At 36.8% G+C, this 20,019-nt stretch overlaps 1 protein-coding gene and 3 non-coding genes across 4 annotated transcripts; 3 read left to right on the top strand and 1 right to left on the bottom strand.

Annotated features, from left to right (window-relative positions):
* Positions 1–3,701: 3,701 nt before the first annotated feature.
* LOC148849144 (aldehyde dehydrogenase family 3 member F1-like) lies at positions 3,702–11,295 on the bottom strand. Its single transcript, XM_088952462.1, has 10 exons — positions 10,920–11,295; positions 8,469–8,537; positions 8,106–8,202; positions 6,721–6,927; positions 6,372–6,496; positions 5,831–5,935; positions 5,549–5,721; positions 4,889–4,979; positions 4,639–4,788; positions 3,702–4,070 (listed from the first exon to the last, which is right to left on the bottom strand). Exons 1-10 carry the CDS (start codon positions 11,127–11,129, stop codon positions 3,834–3,836), a joined length of 1,464 nt encoding a protein of 487 aa, XP_088808588.1. The 5' UTR covers positions 11,130–11,295; the 3' UTR covers positions 3,702–3,833.
* On the top strand, positions 10,030–10,111 carry TRNAS-AGA (transfer RNA serine (anticodon AGA)). Its single transcript has one exon. It is a non-coding gene; the product is annotated as a tRNA-Ser (tRNA).
* On the top strand, positions 10,252–10,333 carry TRNAS-AGA (transfer RNA serine (anticodon AGA)). Its single transcript has one exon. It is a non-coding gene; the product is annotated as a tRNA-Ser (tRNA).
* On the top strand, positions 10,474–10,555 carry TRNAS-AGA (transfer RNA serine (anticodon AGA)). The gene has a single exon. It is a non-coding gene; the product is annotated as a tRNA-Ser (tRNA).
* Positions 11,296–20,019: the final 8,724 nt, after the last annotated feature.

The raw sequence follows: 20,019 nt of genomic DNA, 5'->3' as shown, positions 1-20,019 counted from the left end.
ACTCTCAACAGTGGTATTTCCCTCTCCCTCTCTCTCTCTCTCTCTCTCCCCCTGTATTCTCGCCAACGCCATTGCAAAGAGTTGTAGTGGCGTTTAGTTTCCCACTCTCTCTCTCTCCCCCCTTGTCTTCTTGCCATCGCTACTGCAACTCTTAACAACAACATTTCCCTCTCTCTCTCCTTCTCCCTTCCTCCCTCCCTCCCTCTCTCTCTCTCTCTCTCTCTCTCTCTCTCTCTCTCTCTTCTCACCACCGGTGTTGCAAAAAGTTGCAATGAAATTCGATTTCCCTCACCCTCTCTCTCTCTCTCCTATCTTCCCATCACCGTCACTACAACTCTCAGCAGCGGCATTCGTGTTTCCTCACCCTCTCTCCCTCTCTTTCTCTCCTTGTCTTCCCACCATCGCCGTTGCAACTCTCAATAGTGGCGTTCGAATTTTATTATTAATAATTTTTTAATTTATAAATTTATACATACTTCCAATTATATTCTTATCTTAATAAATTATTTTTTACAATTTTTATTTGTATTAATTATTAGTTATTTGAATTTTTAATTATTAAATAGTTTAATAGGTTTAGTTTAATAATTTGATATTAAATATTTTTTTCATTGCTTCATGGACATTATTACTATTGTCGTTGTTATTTTAACTTTTAATAATTTATTTTTAATTTATATATATATATATATATTCAATTTTATTCTTATTTTAATACTTTTTTTTATAATTTATCATAATTTATTCATATTTTTCAATATTATTTTGAATTTAATAAATTATATTTTATAAAATAGTACAAGTTGAACTTGAAATTACCAAATAGTATGTTCTAGGGGTAAAATAGTAAAATTAAGGAATTCCAGATGCTGAAGGTTTGATCCAACACAAACAACCTTCTCTATTCAAAGCCTCTAAAAGTGAAAATATCTTTTTAGATTTCAGATGCCATTAATATCTTTTTAACTTTCAGATTTATCAAATGCCACCGAAAACAAAACATACATAAGTTTTGCTCAATTCGGCTTGATTACACCCCTAGTGTGACCAAACCGGTTAGGGGTTTGAATCATGGCTCAATTGGTCCAATTTTTTGAAAACTGGTTTAGAGCATATGACTAACAATGATGTTATGATCTAAAATTGATGATTTTATGCATTTCCTGATTTATAATATTGTAATGGATATATGAGCCTATCCCAGTTAGGGATGGCACCAAGGTGATTCGGGGAAAGTTTTGTAGATTATAGACCTTCCCAACCTCCCCAAACCGTCCAACTCTATCATCTCCAAAATCCATAAAGAGTTGGATTTTTAGAATCCAAACCTTCCCCATACATGAAAATGAAACACCATCCTTGACCCCTACCCTCTCCACATTTGAGGGTGGAGTGGGTTGGTCCACTACAACATCTAATCTCCTATTATTCCTATTATTTATAAGCAATAAAATGAGCAAATATCAAAATTTCTAATTATATGTAGAAAACACATATACATAAGATTCAAAACATGATTAAATTCAACAAATAATACATAATTTCATATGCCTTATAACAACAAATTCAAATATTATAAGCATTAAGGGCTTTTTAGTAAATTTAATTTACAGGTCAGGGAGAGTAGTGTTTAGCCTAATATCATATCCATACATGTATGGGTTATAAAATCCTAAAACCTATCCCCATCCTAAAAATTCATTCTCAAAAAAAAAGCACCTCATGAGAGAGAATGCATAGGTGCCCGTTGAGTAGGGTGGAAATTGCCATCCCCACTCACATTAATCTAAAAGGTACGGGTGCTATTATCCCCTGAAAATTGGAAGGAGTTTTTTACTATCCATTATAGTAAAACATAGAGGAAGCTTAAGTAATTTATTCTTATTTTTTAAATAAACAAAAAATAAATGACATAGAAATTTACAATTTTTAACTTTAGAATTCAACTTACTGATAAAAGCAATGATACCTAGAAAATGATAACCAATCAACCAGTATCATAAAAGTGACAACTAATCAGGCTTTTATACATATAAAATAAAGTTACATAACTAATCAGGCTTGATTCTTAGACTTTTCAACTCAACTGCTGACAGTCCTACGCATAGCCAATTAGGACTCACTTTAAAAATTTAAATGGTTAGACATAAGCCGTTGGGTTGTTAATGGGATACTTACATTTGACAGAAACAAACAGTGTCCGGTACTAGGGGTGTCAATTGGAATCGATTTGGTCCAATCAGGTCTGGTTCAATATGAATTTATTACAGATGGACCAAGTCTAATCCAATCTGATGAATACTTTGGAATATTTTGGACTAGTCCAATTCAATGTCTGGACCGTCCAATCTACTCAAATTTGTTTTAGTTTAGATTGGTTCCAACTCAAATTTGGTCCATTTATGCCTGTATTCTTATCTTTTACCAATGGATCGCCAATCCAACCCAATACAATATAAATTCATTACAGATGGACCAGGTCCAATCTAATCTAATAAATATTTTGGACCATCAACTCTGAATTGATCCAATTTAATATGTTTTATTGGCCCATCCAAATTGATTTTGATTTGCATGAGATCCAACCCAAAATCGGTCCATGGATACCCCTAGAGCCAATCCAATTATGTTATGCATTATGCTTCTGCCTTTCTGGATCAGGATGAATCTTGGTTGTTGTGAGTGTATTATCATGTCCATATGTGTTAATTTAACAAATGAGTGGGCTTCTTGTCAAATTAAATACGTCAATTATAGTCTGGTCTTAACAGGTTATACACCTGATAGTCCCAATTACTAATTGGGCCAGTTCTGGTTTTGCTATTCAGACCCTGTAGGGCCTGGTTCAGAGCTGGTCATACGCATTTGTTTATCAGCTCGGGCCAGGTCTACGTTGACCAGGACTATAATGAAGTACTGAACTGAACCCATCAATTAAGCACGACACACGTTGAATTAATATTGAGATATGGAGTGGAGGGTGAAGGGTCTTATAATCTTGGGAGATGTACATCAAACCTGGCCTGGTTTTATGCATTTTAGAATTTAGACATCAGACATTATGTGCATAATAACATTAATCATAAGGGGACCCTGTATTTCCACATCCTATATTTTCTTCATTGGAAGGAGGGAGTAGGTCATATCATTTATGCAAAGTACCAACATCAGAGTACAGTTTTGCATAGCAACGAGGATTAGTCTTGAAGGCTATCCACTGTGAAATGCCCTAACGTGACTCCGGATTTCCTACCCACAATAATTTTATTAACTCCTTGAGAATATTTTCTCGTGCATAATAATATGTAAGAGGATGAGATGTTGTCATATTTGATTGCGATATTATATGGGTAGAAGTGGGTAGAATTGTCACGGGTAGAAAATCGGACTCTCCTAAGCATCATCTGCTTAGGATTAACTCTGTAGGGATTCTTATCTTTAATTTGCCTTTAATGGAATTACTATCCTTATTTCAGTTTTCAAACCCCGTCCCAAACCTCATACTAAAAAAAAAAATGTATAAGATTCATTAAAACTGAAGTTAGAAATACAATGTCCTGAGAATGGAAAAGAGTGTTGCTCAAGAAGATCAACAGAACTGAATAGCTATGGGTTTTTTTCCTTGGACTTTGATCATCCAAGGTCTATATGATTGTTCAAGCTGTCATTATTTAATGATGTAAACCCAGTATGGAAATTGCTTGATACTCAATTCAACAAATTCTTATTACGAATCTTTGAGAATTGCTTGACATTAAGTACATACATAATACATGCGCATCTATTTACTGCACAAAGTGTCCCTACTAATTTTGACAGAGAAGGTCTGATTATTATCTCTTCAACCCCAGCAGGAGGAGAAGCAACCCAAAATAATCATATTTATAAAGCAATCTGATGAATTTCAACTTGAAATCATTCCACGGAGGGTATCTTGGCTCCAGGTCTAATAATAAGGTTCTTCGAAGAACTGCCTTTTCATGGGTGAATTCATCAAAAGAGAACTTCCCATGGTACCTTCCCATACCACTCTGACCAACACCTCCAAATGGTAAGCTGTCTGATAAGAACTACAAATATAAAAGGAAAATGCTTTAGTTCACCAAACAATATATAGAAGTGTATGTGTGTGTGGGGGTAGGAGTGTCAATTGGACTGGATTTGGTCCAATCCGGTCCAGTCCAATGTGAGCTCATTATAAATGGACCAGGTCCAATTCAGTCCAATGAATATTTTGGACCATTCCGGACGGATCCAATTCAATGTCTGGACCATCCAATCTGTTCAAATTTGTTTTGATTTAGATTGGTTTCAAATCAAACCTATTCCATTGACACCTATATTCTTATCTTATATCAATGGATCAGATATTGACTTAATTCTATCCAATCCAATATAAATTTATTACGGATGGACCAGGTCCAATCCAATCTAATAAATATTTTGGATCAGATTGGTCCAATCCAATATGTCTTATTGGTCCATCCAATCCATCTAAATTGATTTTGGACTAGACGGGGTTCAATCCAAAACTGGTGCATTGACACTCTTATGTGTGTGTATGTAGGTGGGTGCGGGGGGTAACAACAAAGTGAAATAAAATGTCAAACACAACAAGAATTTTAAGTGCTGAAGTACTTGAAATGCAACATCATTAAAAGTTATGCTTCCCGAAGATGTTTGTGATATCATCAGTTTCTTCAGTGTCTCATCTTTGGTGAAGACATATAGGGCGAGAGGCTTCGTTCTGGATTTTATAAATCCAGCACTCTGTTGAATATTCTTCAACTGCAAAAGGACAATTATGATGTGAATAGTTGAGTTGTCTTCAATACATGCACGAAATTGCAGCATTTTTCAGAAAACACCTCGGTGAAAGAATTCTCACCGTGATTATTGGAAGAAATGGACCAAAGATTTCCTCAGTCATGATATCAGATTCAAGTGGAGGATTCAATAAAATTATTGGCTCAATGAACCTTGACAAGAGAAAAGAAGATGATAAGAAAAAAACCAGTACTCATCATATAATCTAAGAGGAAGGATGTGACACTGTATTGCTAATATATAATTTACTATTAGGGTGTCTCTATACCAAACAGGAATTGCATATACAATGATGTAGACCATCTTGATCAATGTGTCGATCTTAGTGAAGTTAGGATCCATTTGGTTTGCAGTTGGAATTGGAATCCGAATGTTTTATTCCCACTGTTTGTTTGTTCAGACATGAATCAGAATGGGAATTGAAATTAATCTGGAATGGGGTTTCATTCCCAAGGGAGGGGGAGAGAATGCTCATTCCCTCAAATGGGGGAATGGGATTCCAAATCTGCCCTACCAAACAGTTGGAATCAGAACGTTCCATTCCGATTTCGAGTTCAGACCCCTATTCCCCCACAAACCAAACTGGCTCTTAGATCTGCCTGGATGATTCTAACCATTTCTTTTCCAACATAAAGTTATGTATGAAGGCATAGCATTCCACTGTCATTTCCTTATCCATGATTGGAAAGAGTACTGTTATATGAAGGGCCATAGAAATTACAATTTCTCTTTATCTACTGAACCACCATGAACTATTGAATTTGCAACTGCTGGATCTCTTATAAGCTTATGCAATCTCTCAAAATGGTGCTCATTGATAATCCTGACATAGTCGTTGCATTCCTTTGTGTCGTTACCATAGAATTTGTTGATTGCCTTTTTTAATAAACCAATCTGTGAAGAGCAAAAGTCGAAGAATAATATCATATTGTGAAATTGTTACTAACTTCCAGATCTTAAATCAAGTCAGAAGGAAGGAGAAATGAGGTTATTTATAGAATACCAGAGTACATGCAGACTTTTCTTCTACAAGGACATAGTCAACTCCTATACATGATTGGCCATTGCAGAGCCCCCATTTCCCCCATGCTATTCTTTTGACAACCACCTTGAATTAATCAAAACATAATTAAGAAAAAGAGAGAGAATAAAGAATAAAGGAAAAGGAAAGGTTTAGGCCATTGTCCATGCAAAATGAAATGTCAACTACTGCTACATTTGCTTCAGAAATTTAGTTTAGAACATGGAGTACTATCTGCAGAAAATGATCTAATGCCCACCAGCCTACATCATGTATGGATGCAGTATATGGATAGACCATACAGGTATCCATCTCTAACTTATGTGAATGGAACAGAACAAAACTCAACCAAAACAGCTAATGACACCATCTATATATAATGATTATTAACATCAAAAGAATGTAATATGATCTATTTCACCTTTCTTTATGTTAGTAATTTATCTATCGCTGCTCAAAGGTGATCTCCATACCAGATCTTAATGTGCCAGAACAGTAAAAGGAATAGCAATACAGCAATTACCTCCATTTCTGAGGAGCTAAATCGGGTGTCTAAGACAACAGGGCATTTTCCACCTAACTCTAAAGTTACAGGTGTCAGATGCTTCGCAGCCGCAGACATAACGATACGCCCTACACGTGGACTCCCTGATAACATGTAGAGATAGGAGTAGCAAAAACATAAGTTGGAGGCAAATGCCATATGATACTTTGCATGGTTAAGACTTAAGACCATCCAATAAGCTTATACAAGATAGAAGATATGTGATTTAATGGGTATGGGTCTCTCTAGCTATATCCATATTTCAAAACAAAAAGCCTATGGATTTCTATTTGTGGTGGAATGTAAATGGTCAAGTATTGATTACTACCAGTGAAGAATATCTTGTCCCATTTCTCTTCTAAGAGTTGTGCTGCAATAGCTGCTCCACCTTCAATAACCTTAATTGCTTTATTGTCCAGGTAGCGTGGAATGACAGTGGCAAGAAAAGAGGAGCATGTAGGAGAAACTTCAGAAGGTTTGATAACTGCTGTGTTGCCTGCAGATATGGCTCCGATCAGTGGTTCCAATGCCAGGCCTGAAACCAAACATCTCATTAGCTGGACAAGTATGTGAGAGATCATATAAATGTAATTAGCCAGAGCTGTAGCCAAATATTAACAGTTATTTAGAACACCAAAAGAACCGGAATTAGAGATTATTGCCATTGTTAGAGAATAAAAACCCATTTAGGGACATGAAATAAAAGCTTAAGGTCCTTGAATAACATGCCCACCCATACCTTATGTTTAAATTTAATTAGTTATAATGGGGGATGAAGATCAAACAGTAGACCACTTTGTCAAACAGGTTCAGGTTCGATGCCATCTCAAAGGACCATTTAACTTAAAAGCTTAAGGTGTTAGATGAAGTTTCTGAATAGGTTTTTATTCTCTAACACACCCCCTCACACGAAAGCCCATTGGGCTTGAAGTGTAGACAAACATAGGCCCATCCATACCTTTTACTAAAATTTAATTAATTATAATGGGGTGATGTGGATCGAAAACTAGACCATTTGGTCAAACAGGCTCCATTACAATCTCAAAGAACCATTAAACTTAAAAGCTTAAGTTGTTAAATGAGGTCCCTAAGTAGGTTTTTATTCTCTGACATGCCCCCTCACACAAAAGCCCATTGTAATGGGGTGGTGTGGATCGAACACTATACGACTTGGTCAAACTGGCTTTGTTATCATCTCAAAGAATCATTCAACTTAAAAGCTCAAGCTGTTAGGCGATGTTCTTGGCTTGGATAGGCTTTTATTATTTAACATGCCCGCTCACGCAAAAGCCTGTTGGGATTGAAGTGTGGATAAGCAAAGTCCAACTATACCTTTCAGCGAAAACCATAAGGAGAGAGAGAGAGAATACAATTCAATTGGTTTCTCAAAGTCTTGCACCCTCGCATTATATATACTGCTCAGTTTGGAAAGAGTACAAATGCAAATATATACAGAAATTGAAATTAAAATATAAGGTTTTGCACTCTGCATATTTACATTTGTACTCCTTCCAAACTGAGCCTAAGGAGAACATAAATTGATATCAAGCTAGCCAAAATAGTAACAAAGAAAAAAAAAGCAAAGAACATAAGGTTTTGCACTCTGCATATTTACATTTGTACTCCTTCCAAACTGAGCCTAAGGAGAACATAAATTGATATCAAGCTAGCCAAAATAGTAACAAAGAAAAAAAAAGCAAAAACATAACTCACTTATGGGAAAGTTCCAAGAGGAGAATATGAGAACAAGGCCAAGAGGTTCGGGCAGCAATTCAGCAGTTGCAGGGAAGAAAGCCAGAGGTAGTTTAGTCTGCAAATTCATATAAAATTTCCGTTGCAGAATTATATTAACAGAATTTTACCAAAAGAAGTACATTGACAATGCCACAATGTACATTAATGCTATAGGTTCCATCCATTAATGATAAGGCTGTTTTTGGGTTTAATAGAAAATAAGGTAAGAAGTATCTGTTTCTCTTACTTTCTTCCACCATTTTTTGCCGTATGTTATAATTTTTATCTTTTATGGTGATGAAACAAATGTGTAAATGAATAACCAGAAAAAAATTAACGTACCTTTTTTGGTGCAACCCATTTCTCCAAGCAATCCAAATTGAGCGTCAGTGATTTTATTAGGACTCCGACCTAAAAGGTAAAGGTACATGCAAACTAAAATATTAACCTCAAAGACAAAGAAAACCAGGAATCGGTCATGTTTTATCCCAAAACCGCTTTTTGGTTAGCAAATTATTGACTTAGGCGATCAAATCATCAATTTGGACAGATTGCTTTCTGTTTTTTATTTTATATATATATTTTTTTTGTCAGAACGAATATTCATTCAGACTGAAAACCAACCCACAACAATTCCCTGTTCAGTCCGATTTTAAAAACCTTGGAAACAACAGAAATCATAGAGTCCTGATTTACAAGATTAACAATCCAATTAGGAAAAGGAGAACAAAAGACAACCAGCTTCACAAGACACCTCTAGGAGAAAAAGGATGGTAATTGTTGTTGGTTGGCGGGAGGCAGGAGCACATATAAGTAATTATAAATCATGTATGTACTCTATGTATGCGCATATCTTTAACAGTTTAACTAATGGCCAGCAGGAAGGAGCAAGGTTTTAAACTGGACTAAAGGCCGTCCAAACCCAACCTGAAATCAAATTTTGGGAATCTGATTTTAAGGTTTTGGGTATAAGGTCCAGATCAGATGGGATCGCACTCTTGTGCATTTCATGATGTTTGATTCGGATTGGTTTATATTGAGTTTCAGGTTGAGTTCGAGCCTAATTTATAATTTATAGGTTTGTTTATTAATCAATTTGATGGCTTGTGAGACTTGTGAGTTTAATCAAGATTATATTTTATATAATATTTTTATTTTTTATATAATAATAAATAAATTTTATTTGTAAAATCAAAATATATTTTTTAATTTTTATATTAAATTTGGACTACAGTCAAATTCGAACAGAGTTAAGCTGAACTTGAATATATGAGCTTTTGAGCTTAATCAATTTAGAGCTCAAATTCTCTAATTCCAACTTAAATTGAATCCAAGCTCAAATAACCAGATATTCAATTCGGTTCAACTGAAATCCACCCTTTATCTGCTCCCTGTTCAAAGATAATACGCCAGATTTGACCTGTTTTCTGCACTAGCCGTTCTTGTGTACTGCATAACACCCCGTAGAGTTTATATCTGTGCATGCCCCACAACATCCCGCAGCATATTTCTGTTATGTATTGGGAATATCTTTCAATGATAATAACAAAAATGATAATATCATCATCGGAAGATATTTCCAATACACGGCTGGGATGTGCTATACTATGTTGTGGGGCACTGATCTGAACTCCACCCCATATATGGGTAAGTGAAAATTTGACCCCAGAGTACGACCCACCGTGAACTGGGCCAAAATTAAAAGATAAATAAGGGTACAAAATGGGGCAGTTTGGTTGGGTTGAGCCGTTGAGGTCAGCTCAAGCCCAATCTGAATTCTGAAGCGAAGGGGTACTTCAGCCAACTTAATCCAAGTCTAACCTGATTAGAATATCTTACAGCGAAGAAAAAAAAATAAACAAAAGAACTTTAGTTGTTAAGGAGTCGTTACATAGTTATCTATGTGGGCGTGCCGGAGTGGTTATCGGGCATGACTAGAAATCATGTGGGCTCTGCCCGCGCAGGTTCGAATCCTGCCGCCCACGCCCTTCCTTTTGTCAAAACTCAAAAGGGGCAATTACTGTTTTACTCGCACCTAGATTTCCTATCCACGACAATTCGAGAGGCCTGATTTTTCATGATTAGGTGGAGGTAGCTAATACATAGCCGTTACATAGTTATCTATGTGGGCGTGCCGGAGTGGTTATCGGGCATGACTAGAAATCATGTGGGCTCTGCCCGCGCAGGTTCGAATCCTGCCGCCCACGCCCTCCCTTTTGTCAAAACTCAAAAGGGGCAATTACTGTTTTACCCACACCTGGATTTCCTATACACGACAATTCGGGAGGCCTGATTTTTCATGATTAGGTGGAGGTAGCCAATACATAGCCGTTACATAGTTATCTATGTGGGCGTGCCGGAGTGGTTATCGGGCATGACTAGAAATCATGTGGGCTCTGCCCGCGCAGGTTCGAATCCTGCCGCCCACGCCCTCCCCTTTGTCAAAACTCAAAAGGGGCAATTACTGTTTTACCCACACCTGGATTTCCTATCCACGACAATTCGAGAGGCCTGATTTTTCATGATTAGGTGGAGGTAGCCAATACATAGCCTGTTGTAAATCTGGACATCTAAAGACGAAATTGGAGGTGGAGGATATCAAGTCTTGGCCCATTTGTCTGAGTTTTCTGCACAACTGAATTGAATGTTGGGGCTGATCATCTTGAATGATTGAATGGTTGAGCTTTCAAGTAATTAATAAGCTCCATGGTTAGCAATAGGCATGGAACCATCAAGAAAACGGCGGAAACAAAGAATTTTACGTGTCTGTGCTCTCTAGTTAGATCGACTTACTTCATCACGAAAAGCTTCGACTCGGTGCTTGCCGACGTCTTCGTGGATAGCTTCCAAGATTTGTTCTTCGTTGTCGCGCAGGAAATTGAGGAGTGCTTGCAGCTGAGCTTTCCTCCAAGATATGCTTCGTGTCTTCCCGCTTTCGAATGTCCACCGGAGCTCCTCCAAGCTATCTCCGAGAGGACCGAGACCCAATTCTGCTAGTGCCATTGTTGTGTGCTTCACCAATCACCTCACCCACAGACCCACTCGTCTCGTCGATCTCTTGCATAGACTCATCAAAAAAAGCTCGACTTTTGGTGGGCTTTTATGCGTTGAGGAGATGCTCCTGGGTTTTGGAAAATTTATAGTTCAACTCTCCATCATTTTCATCACCTGAACCCCTTTATTCATTTCCAGGTGGCATTTACAGAAGTATTTTCACTTTTTATGCTCAGTCCTAATTTCAAGCATTAATTAAACAAACCAAAGAGTAAAAGCCTTATTGTTTGAATTAATGCAATTCAGTATAAGTGGGGATGATTTTGATTTGAACACAGAGTGAAAGTAATAGTGGTAGGTGCCGGTTCAGATTGACGAGGTTGTCACGTTGAGTTCGGAACTCGGAATGACGGTTCAGCCCAGGGTCAGAATTTATAGGCCGAAAGTATAATTGGGACAAGTATCAATTCGGTATTGATGTTAATTTATGAACAGTATTGGAGTTATGGTGTATAAAGCGGGGGGGGGGGGGTTTGATATTTTGAATATTTATAACTTTATAGTAGAATTCAGAAATCTGCACTGAACCTATCATTACTTTTCTATAATAGTAGATTCATGCAGCGTGATTGTGAGAGAGAACAATCATAGTGCAAATTATACAATAATCAAAAGCATTTGTCTACTAAATACTAACTGCCCTCACCAACAACTCCAATTGGGTTACCTATCACATTCACTTTCCTTTCAATTTCAATCTACATTTGCTACAACACGTAGGCGCTAGGAGAATGACAGTTACAAATTGATACTAACTCATGGGCGTGTTGTTTTTGATCTTTTGAATGTTTATAGTTTTGTTGTAAAAATAAAAAATCTGTATTGGGCCAGACTGTACTTCTCCGAACAATTAAATCAAAACCTTTGATTTGATACCTTGAATTAGATGAAGTGACTTCTTGGTGGGCAGTAGATCCAAGGCCACTATAATGAGCTCCTTGAATTTTGGATTTCAGATTGACCCCTCACACAGCATTTTCAACGTTCACCTTTCAGCTTGTATTAGAAACATCTTCTAGAGATATTCTCAACACATGGTTGGAGTGGATTATGAGACACATATGGGGTGTTCATGCAAATTCTCAATGTTGATGGATTCTTCCTTTTGCCACTATTACAACTGTACAAATAAATAAAAACCCTAAAATAGACATCTGCAAATAAATTTTGAATGAAAAAGTAGGTATAGTCACCCATCATAAAATATAAACTTGCAAATAAATCTTGAATGACAAAGTAAATTGTTCATCAATTAGGTGTACGGGTGTAAACGGATCAAATTTGAATTGGATCAAGCAATATTCGAATTCGAATCCGATTAAAAAATTCGGTATTCAAATTCAATTAATTAATTATTTTAAGTAATTAATAAATATATAAAATAAATAGTTTATTTATATAAATATATAAATTACTTATATATTTTAATCATTATATATATATTATATTAGACATTTAAATATTTTATATATTATATATAAGAATAAATAATTAGTCAAATTTAGAAACTTATCGAATTGAATCAGATCATATTTGAAATTGAATCCAATTAACTATTCGACATAAATAGAATATCTGAATTTGATCAATTAGATATTTAAATTATCCGAATCCAATTCAATTATATTGAATCTCGAATTCAAATTTTGATTTTTGAACTCTTAATTAAGCGTGAGAGAAAGAGAAATAAACTCTCCATAACAGTCCCCATTTGTATTCGATACAAAATTTTATATTTTGTTGTAATACATAGATTCCATAAAGCGAAACAAGTTAAATTTGGCAACGCCCCCTCACGTCATCGATCCCTCCTACCTCTCCAACCAAATAAAAAATATGGTTGGCAAACTTTAATGCGTCCTTATTTCCAACCCACCTAACCATGGATGAGTGTGGAATCACATGAAAATCTCCTCTTGAGTAGAGAGATGTGTCATGTCCCTGGCTGGGTAAACTCGTCTTGATCCAATCAACCTCAGGTCAGTTTCAACAACGGGGGATAGCCAGGGAGCAGAGGGGAGTCATGGCTCCCTCTGAGCCTTAAAAAATAAAATTCATTTATATCCCACTTATATTTTTAGCTCCATTATTAGCTTGTCACCAAGACATTCATATTTATTAGTTCTTTATTCTAGTAAAGAAAAATCCTTTGCTCCGTTACTGTTTGACAAAGGTGATGCTTGGCATCGATGCCGATTTTTCGGAAATCGGTGCCATATTGGATCCGTGTTAGCTGCAGAAGAATCACTGTTGCAAAATTCGTTGGTTGGCTGATTTTTCCGATTTCTAGGAAATTGGCGAATAATTGTTCCCTTAAATCGGCCTAAGTGAGGGATCACCATTTTGAGTGATACCTAGTAAGGTTGCAACTTGGGTTGGGTGGACTTGAACCCAACCCTAATCCAACCCAAAAAGGTTGGGCTGGGTTGATGCTCGGGTTAGGGTTAGGGTTGAAATTTATGAATCCGACTTTATTTTTGGTTGAGTTAGGGTTGATCTCTCGGGCAACCTAACCCAACCCGAACCCGACTTTATAGTATACATCATATATATATATATATAGTTGACTCGGACTGGATCGTTTGGCTCGGAAACCGTTCAAGCAACCGGTTCCGTTTCACCCCTGACCTGCTCTTGGATCAAAAATTGTTGACTTGGTCAGAAAACTACTGACCCGGGCAGTCGAACCATCGATTCGTTTGACCCAAACAGCGGTTCGCGGTTTGAGAAATTGCAGATTTGATACACGAATTCAGATCTGATATCCAAGAAGAAGAAGAAAAAGTTGCAGATCTCAGATCTAGATCTTAGAAGAAGAAGAGAAGAAGAAGACGATCTCATATCTAGATCTAAGAAAAAATGAAAAATCAATCTCAGATATGAGATTTGAGAACTCGTATGAGATATGTCATCTGCGTTGTGTTACCCCGCCGTTGCCGTCACCATCTCGTCGTCACCATTGCCGGTGAGCATCAAATCATTCTCCTCCTCTTCCTTCTGTTTCCCTCCCTCCCTCTTTCTTTCCTTCCTTTTCTTTCTCTTCTTTTCCTTTTTTTTTTCCTTTCTCCTTTCTTTCTTTCCTTCTTCTCTTCTTTCTCAGTCGACAAAATACTCTTCACTCCTCCAGTCCTCCTTTCTCTATTTCTCATGACTCATATACTATTTGGCCTTTCCTAATATGAAATGTTCGACCCGGATAGTCGAACAATTGACCCAGAAACCGGTAGCTAACACGGTTTCATTTTTGGGTCAGTTTTTAAAAACTTGATATATATATATATATAATGACTATATCATATATTGATTTCTTTATCTCCTCTCTATTATTTGCCACTCATAGCTTGCTGCCCATAAAAGATCTATTATAAGTCATAACTCATAATAAACTATAGTCATTTCAAACATATATTTTTTTTCTAAATTGTGTACTTAATGATGTGTTTGGTTGCAATGCAAATAAATTTGCATTAATGCAAAATCATGGATACTACATTTGGAAACGATGCAAATAGGGTGTAAATCCCAGTAAGTTTGCACTTTGGTTCATTTGCTTGTGTTTGGCAACTTTATATTTATGCATTGACAAATGACAGACCAATGCATATTTACATTGACAATAAGATGTAAAAGCACATTAATGAAAAAGAAGTAAATTTGCATTCAAGTGGGCTTTTGATAAAAAAAAAGCATATGCTTTATTGAAATTCATGTTTGCATTCATTATAGCTAAAAGTTTATTTGGTAAGAAGGTAAATTTGTTAGTGCAAAACTAACCCAGCTTTGCAATTTATATAAACCGTTTTACACTCTACATATTTGCATTCACACTTATTTGCTTCGTTTCCAAATGCAGCCGGAAGCGCAAATGATTTGAATGTAAATTTTGATATATTTTTGTTTCAAAATTTAGCTTATTTTGTTTGATTGCAATATAAATGAACTAAATTAAGACATGAAGTAAAACCCTAAACAAAATTAAATGAGAATTTGCATTTTTTTCATTTGCATTCCCATGCATTTGTACTAGTGCAAATAAAATTGCACTGCAACCAAAGGCAGCCTAAAGAACCAATAAAAACACCAACAAACAAATAATAATAAAAAATAGGATTAGTATATGTAATGAAAGTTGAGTTAAGATCTAAGATTAAGAAGTTCTATGAGATTTTAAGAGATGAAAAGGAGGTTGGGTTGGGCCTAACCTGAAGTTTGGGTTGGGTTAGATTGAAGAAATTTAGTTGGGGTTAGGATTAGGGTTAGGGGTTTAGAACTTTGGGTTGGTCTCAACCCGACCTAACCCAGCCTGACTTGCAGCCCTATTTCTGGATTTCTCATCGGTTCCAATTATTTTTCTTATGATGTGGTATCCGATGTGGTCAAGGGAAAAAAATGATCCAGTGCTTCACTGTCTCATCGTGAATCCTATTTGCAGATTTCTTACAAAGAGGCTTTGAAGTACAAGAGAAACACTGCTACTCGAGGTATATTGGCGCCTCGACTCTTTTCTCATGGAGTAGCAACCACCCACCACTGAAAATGACCGTTGGCAGGTGGTTACATTATGATTTACACTATATTGTTTTCATTTTCAAAAGGGGTTAACCGCCACCGCCATGGATAGCGGCTCCCCTATTTCAGAGATGGAGGGCATCTAATGTTTTTCTTTTTATTGTAGGTTTTATTTGTTCTATTCATGGTTTTAAAAGGCGATTGAGGCGAGGCGAAAAGTGTACGCCGCGAGGCAGAAAAATTTTACCTGGCCTCAATAGCCTCAATCTCAAAGCAAGGGCGCAAGCCTCAGTTTTAGTGAGGCATAAGCCTTTGGCCTTTTGCCTCAATTTACATGAGGCAATAACCTTAAGTTAAAGGGGTTTTGGGTGGGGAAATTGGATTTTAGTGTGGGAAATTTTGGAAAAAAGAAAAAGTAAAAACCCCAAAATGTAGGGTTTCGTGTGACCAAAATCTAATTTCTCTATTTTCGTTTTTCAATCAAACTCAAGAAGACTGAAGTCATTTCTCTTCTACTATTCTCTATTTTATCTTCTATATTCTAATTCTCAGGCCGAAATCACGATTCAAGAAGACAAGAATGTTGGATGAAATCAAATCGTGCGACTGCATACAGGTCCTCCTCCTCCTTATTTCTTCTTCTTCTTCTTCTTCTTCTTCTTCTTCTTGAATATTGCATACTGGTTCTCCTCCTCCTCCTTTTCACTTTTTTCTTTTTCTTTTTGTTTCAAACTACTATCTAGGTGGGGTGGCAGATTTGTGGGTGTAGGTACATGATAGTCACTCAAACCATCAGAACACAGGATGTGTCAAACTAATACTATGTGAATGCCTGCAATGAGTTCATATGTGATGAACTCACACCTGAGTCAGGTTGTGATGAGCTTTGGACCTGTGGAGAGTTGTGATGAGCTTAAAGCCATCGCAAAACTGTGATGAGCTTTGGACTCATGAGGACATGCGATGAGTTGAAGTCCATCGCAGAACAGCGACGAGCACAAACTCATCGCAGATCAGAAAGAAATAATAGAAGCATGTGCATTGTTAAATAACGCACGTGACAGGATGCCCCCGTGGGCCTAATGAGGACACACAAGCTAAATAGTGACATCACATGCGCCACATTGGTTTAAAAGGGTTACAAAAGAAAGTAACGCATGTATTATGAGATTCCTCAAACGAGAGGAAAGTTCGTGCTTGAGATATCTTGTGAGACACGTGGCAAAACCCTAGCAGTGTTCCTTGAAGTACAAATGACACCAAATCCAAGATTCCCTTCCCTAATGGGAATCAAACACTTTTGGATCCTTCATTTCGCAACCCCAAGATCTCTCCCTATAAATGGGGGCCCGGCTCATAATGAGGGAATCATTCTACCACTTCATTCGCCCTTGCCTTTAGCCTACTTTCTGCACTCGGCTTTCCTTTGTCCTTCAAGGAGACCCCCGTATGTAGCCTAACCACCTCACTCACAGTGGGAGGTTAGAGACTTAGAGGTGTCAACATACTACTTTCTTTTAGTTTCGCTTTTGGATAGTAAGTGTTGTGATAACCGATAACTGATGAGATGCTTGGATGCATGTTGCCGTGTTGTCATAAACTCATAATATATATTGAATATGGATCCATTTTGTCATCTTCCATGAACAACTCTTGTCACAACCGTTAATGAAGTTTTATCATGACAGCCATGGAAATGAGTCTAATTCATTTCAAAATTTGTCTGAAACTTTCAAAAAGATTTGAACAGTCAGCAAATGTTGAATAATCTTAAAAAGATCTAATTTATAGTTCATACAAGTAATCTTGAAAAGATTTGAATAACCAACAATTGTTAAACCAATGATACATTAAGTGACAAATAATTATATAAAACTTCAATTATTTATTTTTTCATAACTTTTATGTTTTTAGTTTGAGGCCAAACCGCCTCAAGGCTTACGCCTTGCCTCCGCCTTTAGCCTTTTAAAACCTCGGTTCTATTTGATACAAGTTTGGAAGCTCAACCATCAAGCCTAGCACCGAAGGTATGCTTTTCTTCTTCGATCTCAAAATCATCCACTGGTGGCTCCCCTATTCAGCGATGGTGGAATGCTTTTTCTTCAATATATTGCTTAAAAACTATTGTTTTTTTGTTGCACTGTTCAACGCAAGCAAGTATTCAAATTCTTTTACAAATAACATTACACAATGAGGCACGTTTTTTGTAAGAATAACCTGTGTGAAGATATTCTTAGGACACACCATTTTTAATACTATCATAGCAAAAAACCACTAACCTTACACTTCTTTTGAAGTTTAATTGGAATTAGTGTGAAAATAAACTAAGCAAACATTCATTCCAATACTCTATATTACATATAACATACCGAGAACGATAATTTATGGGTGGAAAATCACCGCTTCCATACTCACCAATTTCTGACAATTGACAAATCAGGGGTGAGGAATTGACATCGATTCCAAACACCACCACAGTTTTTGCTTGAGATCAACCTACAACGAATTTAGTATATTGATATCATACCATTGAAACAATTATAAATACATTCTTCAGTGAGCATAAAATGTAATTCGTGGAATGGGATGAGAAGAATTTAGTACCTAAATTGTCTCAATTTACTATTAGTGTAAGAGTGCATTCTATGCATGTTACTAGTATTAACCTTATATGAAATATGGTAGTTGAATTTAACTTTTATGACCTATACAGAACCCATTGCAAGGCAAATATCTACTTTACGTGGTATAGATACAAAGTACCACTGAACTGTTAAAGTAATACAACGAGAATTAACCCTTATTATATGGGGCCTACCACCTATATTTAAGAGGCTTTATCCTAGTAGTTTGACAATAAACTTGTCTATTTATCTTGCTTATTCTTTCTCTTTTTTAAATATCATAAACATTAAGGGTATGTTTGGTTCGTAGATAGGATTGGAATTGGAATTGGAATCAGAATTGAAATCCCTAGGAATTGGAATTGGAATCACCTATATTTTGATGCCTGTTTGGTTGAATCATGAATCATAATTGGATTTTGATTGTTGTTTCATTCATTTGGAGTTGGAATAAGAATCAACTGAAAATTTTCAATTTTATATTATTCTTTTTATTATTACTTTATTAATATTTTATGAATATATAATTATTATTCTATTAATACTTTGTTAGTATTATTTTTTTTATTATTTAATCATTAATTTATTCATATTTTATTAATATTTTATTAATATATTATTATCTAATTATTGCTTTAATAATATTTTTATTATTATATTCTATTAATAGTTTATTATTTTATTATTAGTTTATTAATATGTTAGTATTTTATCATTACTTTAATTATATTATAATAAAATTTTATTTATACTTAATTATTATTGATGGAGCGCAATCCAGCCGGTCTTAGCTGTCAATGATTTTGCCTCTGACTAGAGCAACGGGGGGCCTGAAACGGAGAAGATGAGGGAACTCCAGGGGGAACCCGGTGAGATAACTCTGAAGCTCAAGTTAGTATTCTCTCAAAGGCAAAGTAAAGACCAGATGGCGCAAAGTTCGTATACCTTGTTGTTGGGGATAGGGGGCCTTTTATAATCACTTCGCGCATTCACTCAGAGGCCTTTGTCAAGGTCGGGTATGATTATCTCTGTTTCTGCCAGTTCGGGTGTCACCCTTTCTGCTGGGATAGAACCGCCACTACTCCTTGTCGGAGCCGTCTCTGTAATTGGAGATTCGGTGTCAGGTGGCAGTGGCAGGTGGCCGTTTGAAGTGCTACCGTCAAGCGTCAGATCCCAAGTCAGTCAGGTGCATCGCCTCTGGGTACAAACTTCCTCGGTGTCAGGCATGGTACGGTTTGTTCAGTTTGGCGTCCTGGAGGCGAAGTGCTAGAGTGGTGAGAGAGGTGAAGTCTCGAGTTCGAAGGTATGTTCTAAACTACCATAGGGTAGACCAGTTCGGTGAGGTGTGTCCCGAACTGTTTTAAGGTAGGCCAGTTCGGTGAGGCGTGTCCCGAATTGCTATAAGGCAGGCTAGTTCGGTGAGGTGTGTCCTGAACTGCTATAGGGTAGGCCAGTTCGGGTTTTGCTTGGGGCCTAAGGGAGAATTCGGGTTCCCAGTAGTGAGTTCGGGCTCCTAGTTCCTTTAGTGCACTTGCCTTAGGCGCACTGTTTGTGCTGAGCTGTTGCCTTTGCCACGTTTTGCATAATTACGAGGTCGGGCCAAATCTTCCTTCATCAATTGCCCCTACTCCTCGTGCCAAGGGTCATGTCCTGGTGCAGGGAGTTTTGAAAGGTGGGAGGTGGATTTGTCCCGTACTTCGGATCTT

The sequence above is a fragment of the Nelumbo lutea genome, chromosome 6 (assembly GCF_056320005.1).
Source record: "Nelumbo lutea isolate HS-2025 chromosome 6, American lotus-T2T, whole genome shotgun sequence".
Lineage (NCBI taxonomy): Eukaryota > Viridiplantae > Streptophyta > Magnoliopsida > Proteales > Nelumbonaceae > Nelumbo > Nelumbo lutea.
The sequence above is the reverse complement of the archived record's forward strand: the minus strand, read 5'-3'. Positions and strand labels throughout refer to the sequence as shown.